The sequence below is a fragment of the Poecilia latipinna genome, unplaced genomic scaffold, assembly GCF_001443285.1.
Source record: "Poecilia latipinna isolate Pla-1442-1.1 unplaced genomic scaffold, P_latipinna-1.0 Scaffold964, whole genome shotgun sequence".
Classification (NCBI taxonomy): Eukaryota; Metazoa; Chordata; class Actinopteri; order Cyprinodontiformes; family Poeciliidae; genus Poecilia; species Poecilia latipinna.
Genome location: NW_015113580.1, coordinates 222,797 through 233,384, shown reverse-complemented (window position 1 = coordinate 233,384; position 10,588 = coordinate 222,797). Strand labels below are relative to the sequence as shown.

At 38.0% G+C, this 10,588-nt stretch overlaps 1 protein-coding gene across 1 annotated transcript in view; it reads left to right on the top strand.

Annotated features, from left to right (window-relative positions):
- Positions 1–1,983: 1,983 nt before the first annotated feature.
- Positions 1,984–10,588, top strand: part of LOC106958135 (protein FAM172A-like) — a gene marked incomplete at its 5' end in the record, with an annotated part of 84,542 nt that continues 75,937 nt past the window's right edge. Inside the window, one exon of the mRNA XM_015049897.1 lies at positions 1,984–2,103. Within this exon, the coding sequence (XP_014905383.1) occupies positions 1,984–2,103 (120 nt within the window). The remainder of the gene's footprint in view (positions 2,104–10,588) is intronic.

The window sequence follows — 10,588 nt, the reverse complement described above, 5'->3', positions numbered from 1 at the left end:
AAAAATTTGAAAATCAAACCCTTTACTATTCTGTGTTGGTCTGTCATATACAATCTATTGAAATCTGCTGCAAGATGAGAAAATATCAAGATTCAATGTACCATGGTTACTTTTGCAAGACACTAATTCTGATTAGCCTGCATATTGTTAAGACTATTTTGAATGTGGAGGAGAGGTGGCATGCACAGACTTAAAAGAGCTGCATACAGTCACAAACCCAAGTCAGGCCTCTCCGGTAAAGGTTGACTAGAGAGGAGGACAAAAGGAGAGAAAAAGGTGTGTGAAAGAAAACAGGTGGCATCTGTGGAGGAGCAAAGAATATAGACAAGAGGGAGAAAGTGAGGGTGGGGAGGCAGACTAATGAAATGAGCCTCATAGATGAAGGGTGACGTGGTGGAGGAGAGAGCAGGGAGACTTCAAAGCACTTTGATGTCACAGCCTTTCAGACAGACAACTCTGCTTCAGCCAGCCACCGCGCACATGCCCAGAACCCATACACGTACCCACGCACACGCAAACACAACACGCACACAGTGAAACAAGTGCGCTGCACTGACGGTAGAAGGGCAGGGCAACATTGAGTTGCCCGCTCTTGCATCACACTCTGTGAACTGAGGTTGGCGCTGACACTACAACCCCCACATGCTAATATGGCGCAAACACAAACAGCCTGACAGGTTAATTTAGTTCTAGACAAACACCACGACTTAAAAAATACACATCAGCACATCATCAAATGCTACAAGCTTACACAGACTTGTACGCACAGATGCAGGCAAGCAAAACACTCATCAATTCAAAGGGGGGTTTACTATCCTCTAAAGTTCTGTTTAAACCACATTCTGTTACACGTTTGCGTACGTGTGTTTTTGTTCTACACTTTCTCCTCAATTACCACCTTTTGGAAAGTGAAAGTTAAAGTAATTATCTTTCTGTTGTAATGCACTATCTTATTAAAATGCAATCACATTTATGGAAACTAACAGGATAGTCTCCGAAGAGACATCCTTTGTCCTTTACCTTATATTGCTAATTATTTGTTTTGAGTCACATTGAACAGTTTGACACTCAATTAACAGATGAGGCTCCATTCTCCATAGGCCGTGTGTTTGTTTATTTTCAGATATTATTATTTTTTTTAACATGCATAGGTATGCTAATTAGTAGAAATGCGGGTGCTTGTCAGTGTGGTTGTGTGTTGTGGGGGTAGCATTTCTCTGGCATGGTGCGGAGTTGCTTTGGAAGATACAGGTGTTTCCAGTCAGCGAGGCTCTGGGTGGAGAGCATTCTCTTGTGGGTATGCGTTGTTGATTTCTATTGTGAACCAGACAGTTTGATAGGAAATCAAAGCCTAGAATCAATGTCCCAAGTTCATTAACGGTTGCCCTTTTCTGGCCTGTACTTTTACTATTGTTCACTGCTAGCCTTGGATAAGCACTTACATCTCAGGTTAATTAAACATGTCTCCCAGTTCCATGAACCTGGATGTCTGTGTGTCTGTATACATACAGATGAGATTGATGTGAGTACATTGGCAGATGTGCATGTTTTTATCTCCTATTTGCTGTTGCTTTTTTTCCCTTTTGACCTTCTTTTAGTGCCTTCCTATTATGCCCTCACTGGTGTTTGGATGGGCCATTGATTCAGCAGCGGGCTACAAATTAAGATTTAAATGTTATGTCATCCTCACTATTGAGTTTTACATCTAGGGCATTTGCAAAATGCAAGACTTATTGATCTGCTGAAGTGTGGCTTTTTATTAAAGCTACCTTAGGCTAACGCCACGTTTTAATATTTTTTATTTTTTATTTTTTCCAATTTTGCTGGGCTTTAGGGTTAAGGATCTAATATTTTAGAATGAAAGCATCAATACACTTTAATAAAATGCTGATTCTTTAACTGGTTTGGCAAAGTCTACTTAAGTGTATTTCTGTTTCTCTTTGATACAGATGTGACATTTGATTTTGTTTTTCTCTGTTAAAGGAAAACACCTCCTCTGAAGAACACGTGCTCTACGTGTGGGACCACTTTGTGTCCAAAGCTGCTGCCAAGAATGTCTTCATTATCGCCCACAGCTACGGAGGCCTGTCTTTCGTTGAGCTAGTAAGTGTGCTAGTTTTTCACCTGCCCTCCTTACCTCCTATTAATTAAAGACACATTGAGATGCTGAATGTCATTCTTCTGTATTATCCACAAAACTAGAGTCAAGCTTGCAACTTCACATGAAACGGTGAAAATGTATAAATGAGCAGCAGATCTCAGTAGTGTACACAGCACTGTGTGAAATGTATAAATTTAGACTTTGGTAAATGTAAACATTTTTTCACCATTTTTGTACTCTTCTCCTCACTGATACTTTTAAAACTGAATGCTGAATTTAATCAAAAGATGCCTTATCAAAGTATCAGTTTGACGTTGTGCAGAGACTTACATGAAACAAATTATGAAAGACGAAAAAAAAAACAGACATTAACACAGAACAAAATCTTTTAAGACAAAAAGTGGATAGGATGGAAACTGGTGGGAGGGAAGTTAAACTGATTTTCAATTAAAACTCTGTGTATTTGATATTAAGTGATAGACCAACTTAATGTTGCTGATAAATGGGAAGTGGAAGAAATGTGACTGTTGGAATTATTTTTGTTTTTCCAAAAGAGATTTGAGATTAATGGTGTGTATTTATATCCAACATCCTTTTCTCCCATGACCATGATTAAAATGCAGTGCAAAATAAGAGGCCCTAGTGTGTAATTTCATCCCAGTATAAATCTAACCATCAAAACAACCAACAAACATGGCAGAGACAAGTCAGGAATAATATTGAGGAGGTTTTAAACTGCATTATATTGAGAAACACCATTCCTAAATTTGAACATCTTATACAACACACAACCTCATGCAGGACCTTAGTCTGCACCAGGGTCTCCTTCCATCCGGATGCGCCCAAAAGTTATTCTGATCATATGTTCGACCAAGTCCAGCCTGCTATGGAGCGAGCTCATTTTAGCCCCTTGTATCCGGGATCTCAGTCTTCATGATTCATATCTCATAACCTTAAGTTAGGTTTGAAATATAAATAACCCGGTAAATCGAGAGCTTTGTTTTGAAGAATTTAATACAACTCCCTCAGTGGGCACACATGGACCAGAAAGACCCTAAAGGCAACAGAGTCCCTTATATATTCCAGCAACACCCCACACAATTTTTTGTAGTAATGTGATAAATACAGAAAAGGGGTATGGATATTTTTAAAAGGTGCTGTTTTGTTGTACTTTAACATATTTTATGGACTTCATACATGACGATTCCTAATATTTACGTGTCTGTTTTTTTTTTTTTTTTTACGTCCACCAGGCTCGTTTTGTGGGGTAACATTAATGGAGACCGCACAAGGATTTTCTGACTTAATGAAAATTTAATTTATTAAATTATACTAAAGAAATAAAACCTGAAACAAGGAATACCTGAAATGAGACCACAAAATAGATTAACGCAAAAAACCCATAGCGAACCAGAAACAAGCAAATGCGAAACAAACCTAACAAAACCCAAACAAAAGATACAAACCAAACCAAATGGAGTTCTGGGGAGGGAGTTTGAAAAGCCTCCTGTCTGCTTCATGCATGGCAGCTTTAAAGCAGCAGAGCACCAATCAGGGCAAAACGTAACACCTGCAGAAGGTCTGTGTCCAGAACCCTGCAAGGAAAAAGGGTAGAGACCCACTGCAGCCATAACACCACAGATGCACTGTGGGACTAAGATGAACAGATCATCAAAGTCAAATCAATACTTAAAACTATTTTCTTTTGTGTTGTGATAAAGTAATTTGAAACTATGTACTGTTGCCACATAAGTGTATACGGTAAGCAACAAATATTATGTTGAAAGGTTGCCTTCTCCAATGTCATTTTCTTCTACCATGCATCCCGCTGCTTTATGTTTCCCAAACAATATACATCATGTAGTATTGATAGGATTCATAAATGCATGAAAAAATACTTTTAAATTCTGAAATTTCGATGTGGAACAACGCCGGATGTCTTGTTAACTGCTTTTGCTTTTTCATAAAGATTTGCAACACTATTACTTCAAAGCACTACACTTCATTACCTCTGCTGATACATTGGACTGTTGTGTTTGATGTAGGGGATATACTGCGAGGCTCACTACTTCCTGTTTTATTTGGGAGATTGTTTTCTCCTTTTCTTTAAAATGAAGGGAGGAGGAGACAGGCAGCACAATGTTAGCATGGGTAGTGGGGAATTAAAGAGTTGGACTTGTCCCACTGGTGTTCACAGGGATATTTTCTGTCCATCTCTTTCACCTACTCTTTTTTTGTTTCGCTATTTTGTAATTTTAATTTAACTACTAAATATTCATGTGGTGTTTTGTCTGTGACAGACTCATGTTCTCTTGGGTTTTCTCACTGTGTGACGAAGACCGTCTATTCTCTCTATTTGAATCTTTCAGTCTCTGTGTTTTCTTCATATTCTTTCTCTTTGTGTGAGTCTGCAAGGAAAGACTCAGTGAGCGCCTTACTTACTGCCTTTATGTCATGTCCTTGTCATATGAAAACCCTGCAACAAATATGAATATAGATCATATGTATATCAATGCAAAGCATAATGCATAATGGGAAAAAATTCATTTAAAAGATGTTTTTACTTTTGGAGGCAAGATAGTTAAATTATGCTGTTTCAGGTGTTTGTATGATCTTTAACTTAAGTTTCTGTTGTTGTTGTTTTTTTATTTCTACATTGGCAGTTATTTTATTATTTTAAAGTTTAAGTGCTTTACCACAAGCTGTTTGTCTTTTGGTAGTACAAAAAAAAACAAATCTCCTTTCTTACACACATGCAAGATTATTATATTAAATCTCAGGTTTTAAATCCATCAGTGTGCAATTCTTTTATTCTTGTTATGCATTCCCTTATCCACTCATGTCAGCACAACTACACACATGTACAGTACATACACACACTCACAGTCTACTTAATTGAGGAGAAAGTGGTCCAAAGGGATGGAATGTGTGTGCATGAGCTGGCATGTGGCGAGCGGAGCCTTTCGGGATGAACCATTTGACACACGAGAAGACCCAGAGAAAACAAGCTGTCTGCGGGTTAATTACTGCTCCCCTTTGCAGTTAATAAATACGTTTCTGATCAAGCACATCAAAAGGCCCAACATTAATTTCTCCTGCTCGCTCCCCTCGCCGCAGAGCATGTTAGCCAGTGTTTAGAGCACTCAAGTGTTTCAATGCAATTTGATTCTTTTTAAACACTTCACAGTGTGTACTGACTAATTATAGATGCATCAAAGGCTAACAAACTGCCTTTCAGTAGGAGCTAAGGCAGGTAAACAGAGAGTAGTACTGTAAGGTTCGACTGCTGTGTGCTTCTCCAGTCTAGCACATTTGTCACTTCATATAAATTCATCCATCCTTCTGTGGTCTTCTCTTTTCCTACCTCAGACCTTCGGCCACTGTGTTGTTTCCTCCCTCTTCAGCTCTCTGAGCTGTAAAGTTTGAAAGCACCACAAATTGCATTCACTTGGTTTTCAAAAACAGTTTCTTTTTAACCCGTAGCACACAGATTATAACAAGTTTTGTACCAGTTGTCACCCATCTGTCTCACTGTATATTGAGCTCATACATGAGTTGTTACATGATATCACCTTTCTGTTTTGCTGGTTTATTTTTACCTCTTGTGTCATAACATCAAAATATCCCAGTAAATCCGATCATAGAAAAGAAACATTTTGGTGAGACTGGAGGCTCTGCTTCGCTTTCTTTTTATTCTTTTCATCTGTGTGCATCACTTAAAATCACGGAAGGACAGATGCATCTCAGTGAATTATGTAACATCTTGACACTATTCTATTTCAGCAATTTAAATAAACATATATATTCCACACATAGTGATAAATATTGACACTGATAACAACATAGGCATATAGCAAAAAAACAAACACAAGATTCAGTTTTCAGAAACCACTGCATAAAGTTTATGAAAAGAAACCTTACATTTTCAACATGAATATTATGCTATTTGGTCATTGTAGGAATAACATGTTCATACACAATGATGCATCCCTATTGTTAGGTCCCTCCTGAACCAGAAATATCAGACTTGTCTCACATGGGCTAAGAAGTAAAAGGACAGGGCTGTTGCTCTGTCATTAAAAGTATTTTTTTCCAGACACAAGAATATTTTGAATTTCATTTTGAAATGATTTGGAAAGGCACACAATAGAAGTTGCTGGTCATCCAGTCTAAAGTTTCCTCAGTCTATGATGATATAGGGAGTTCATCTGCGGGTTTTGATCCACCACCTTGTTTTTTTTTTTAATTTTTTATATAAAACCAAGACATTTACCAGGAAACACTGCAACACTTGATGCCTCCGTCTGCTCACAAGCCTTGTGGAGATGCTGATTTTCTTTTCCAGCAGGACATGATACACACAGCCAAAATACTGATACTTAATTTAATGACCATGGTATCACTGTGCTTGATTGGCTTCCTGATGTAAACCCTGTAAAGAAATCCATAGAGGAAGAAAGGAAGAAAGTAAGAGACACCAAATACACACAAAATAAGTCAATTATCCAGACAACCTGAATGCCTGCTATTAAAGCATTAAAGAATCTGGGCTTCCTGAACACCTCAACAGAGCCACAGGCCGGTCCATGTCCCCAATGCAAGAGGAGACTTGACCATGAATGGAGTGCATACACTTTATAGTACACGGACATCATTTTAAGCAGACTGACATTTCTTATTTAACAAGGCTTTTTCATTGATCTTACATAATATTATACTTTTCAAGCATCTATTTAATATCTGTTTCACCCATTGAAGAGAAATACTGAAATGAATCAACTTTCTAATTAATTGAGCTGGATATTTAGATCCATGTATAAAGTTGTGGTAGTTATGTTGAAAAAATTCTGTCTAACCATCTTTAAGCATGTCTTAGAAATTGATGGATGGAATTTAATTTATAAGACAGGACAGCATTATATAATGCCTTACGTAAGAATGCATCTGTCCCCCAGTACCCAGTACAGCAAAGTTTGGATGCCAACCAGCCAGCCACTACAACAGCTCCTCAGAAACATAGTTGCAGATTTTTGAGTGTCCTCTGTGAAACACGCTGTATATGAACTGTACATGCTTTCCGGAAAGCTGTCTGCACAGTTTCTCTGAAATGCCATCTGTTTCAATTCAGTGTTCGTTCTGTTGATGTGCAGTCTTTCTCTGGCATCCTCGGTTTTGTTTGTGTAAGTATAATGTGTGCTGTGGCAGGTGTCAGATGTGGGATGAGATTGCTCAGGTGAGACAGGCAGGGATTTTATTTTTTTCAGAATATCTCCAGTTCAGTTTTCCATAATTATATTTACAAGTTGTGCTTGTAGTTTTAATCATTTTATTTCACTTTGTGTTTTCTAAACAAGGTCACAGTCATTTTTCTAAAGAACGGCAACAGTTCAGCTTTAACTTTGTTTACAAAATCATTAATTAGCCATACCACTTCAGTTTTCGTCCGTGCTCAGGTATTTACACTCAAGTTCCACTCTACTGTTTTTTTCCTTCTACTTTTTTTTTTATCCTCCAATCTCTCGTGTTGAGATGGGTAGGTTATTGTTATTTATGCTTTCTGTGTAGGGCCACAGGTCACAGCGTTCTGCTGATCTTTTAATACTTTTTCAACAATCTTTATTTCCAATTTCTCCTCTAATTTTTACTCTAAGCAGAACCCTGCCACGCTACAGAGATTCTTTCATTTAAAAACTTATTTTCACCTTATTTTCTGACTAATGATGAAGGTTAGAATTTGGATCAAAAAGTAAATCATAATATTTACGGTCTTGCTCAGCTTCTTCTTTACCGTGACGGGGTATAGTAGCTGTCTTGACATTGCTGACAGAGCCTTGATGTTTAGATCCAGAATCCATCTTTCTACTCATACAAACAAGACTTAAAGGACTTGAGGCAGAGGTTCACAGCTGAAATAGAGGAAACATAACACCCTTTTCCTTTAAAGTTCTGATTTGAATGCAACAAGTTCATATTTCCAAATTAGCTTGAAGAGCCATGCTTTTTAGACATTAGTTTTACTGTAATTTTGGAAATTGTGAAATTAAACATTTCTTGATTTTATTATATTTACTAACTGTGGATACCCTTACCTTTGCCGTTGCTGTTGTCTCATGGAATTATGACACAAGTCATCTTTCTCCAGCAGACTTCTATTTTTTTTTTTTTGTTTTGTTTTTACTAATGCAATCCTGTTAAATGGTTTACCAGCTTTAATGTATGCAATGTAAGAAAAACAGCTTTATATCCAGTAAATCTATTTTTCTCATTTGTTGGTGTTCTTTCATTTTCAAATGTGTTTGAAATTGTCAACTTCTGGTTCATCAGATTTGATGAACCAGAAGTAATACTAACACTAAATTATCCTAGGATCACAAAGCTTTGTTGCAAAAAGGAGATATGTCTGTTGTTTTGCCTGATACTCCTTTGTCTGGAGCTTTTATGGTTTTGTTATTCAAGTAGAATTTTATTGATTACTTAATATTTGATAATCTGATAGGTATTTGTTGTTTCAAAGTGATTCTTCTAGGTTCCATATTCTATATCTATTATGAAAACATTAAGACACAGTAGTATCAGTGTTCAGCATGGTTTCTCCTGACCATATATGTATGCATATAGTCAATGAGCATACAGTACAAGCACATATTGCTAAACTGCAAGTATAACCCTCTAACTTGTGCGAAACTACTCCACATTGATAGTCATTCAAAATACTTTGCAAGTAGTGCAACCTTCACCTGAGGTCATCACAATGCAAATAAAAAAAAAACACTTAAGTTTGTTGCATATGAATGCTTTGAAAAGCCCTTCATTTAATGCTGCGTGCTTGTGTTGCCTGCCTTCAAAACTCTTAAGTGCCTGCCCATCTATTGCTTCTGGTTTGTTTTTATCTCAAGGTTCTCCATAGCTGCGGGCATCTGACTGTTAGTGCAGTTTCCTGCGTCTGTCCGCCTTTAGACCTATTTTGGTGTTTATGTCTGCATGTGGGCGCGCACATATTGTATGGATCTGTATTTGCTTAATTATGTGTGTTTGTGCGCAATCACGCATGATAAGAGCGTGCACATTTGTGTCAACTCTGGCCTGAAGACTCCTCTATCGTCCTGAGCAGCACCGCTTGGTGGAGAGCAGCTATCAGGGCCACATTAGGGGGAGCAGAGGAGGAGAGAAGGTGAGAGGCAAAGATAAATGGCTGGGTCACACTAGCAGAAATTAGTGGAGCCGTATGCAAAGCTGTGGCGTTTTGTTTGATGTGAAACAAAAGGACCACCATGACAAAAGTGCCTGCCAGCCTTCACAGCAGGGCAGCAGCCCTCTGCATATACACGAAGCAGCAATGACTCTGTGTCTGCATACATTCATGTTTTTCACTTCACACTCATCTGTGCAAGGATGCTGTACTGCATGCATAACGTGCATTGTGCCCGCATCTACTTTGTGTGTTATGTCTGTCTGTGTTTTTGTCCTCCACTCATAATAACACACAATGCCCAGCCCTTTGTACGGCCTGAGAAGACACGGTTTCTTCCTCGGTACGGCTACATATTTGCTCTATTAAGCGGCTGAAATATAGCCGTCTAATTTCTTCGGGAATGAATAGGATCTTAGAGAGAGGCTCTCCTCTTAACATAAGGATGTAAATTGAACTGTTTAAATGTCACGGCTAGCAAGCTGATTTGATTTGAATTGATTTGCTTGTTTCTTGGAAAAAAAAAAGAAGAGAGAGAAAAAGAAAGACCCCTCGACACCCCCGCCGAACCTTAGCCACGCTGGCTGCCACAGATAGACCAAGGTCTTTCTTTCCACCTCAACAGCACATTGTAGGGCTCCTGAATTCTTATATCTGCTGTGATTATGTACAAATGGCCTTCATTTGCCATCCATTTCAAAGCTGTAGTGCTGCATTGTGACTAGAGGCAGATGATGCAGACCAAATTACAGCGGGTTTGCTGCCTGAAAAGGATACTCACAGAATAGGCTTTGTGAAGTATTCCCTTCAATATGTCGCCATTATTCTCACCTTTGTTGGTGTTTCTCTCTATGTTTCAGGAGCATTTTTTTCTTTGGTTTCTATCTTGCATTTCATGGTGCCAGAGAGCAGGCTGGGATTAAAAATACTTCTATATTATGTTATTCCCTTAACATGCAACCAACTATAACTTTCTCATTTACCAATTTGGTAGTTTTCTGCAGAACAAACACAATCTCGGAGCATTAAAAAAAAGTCAGTTTTTCTTTTTACCTCCGATTTGCCATACATAACATTTTGAACCTGACCAACTTGTGAAAATTTTATCAACCTTGATTTTTTTTTTTTTTTTTTTTTTGCATTTGACCACCAGCAATTACTTATTCTGGACATGGTGAGATAAAAATTTGCTTCATAAATATTTTGTGGAAATTTAATATGGTTTTCAATATCATCACTGTTCTGCATAAAAGTTTGACCACCTGCTGGAGTTATTGATTTAAGCAATGTAATGTCTG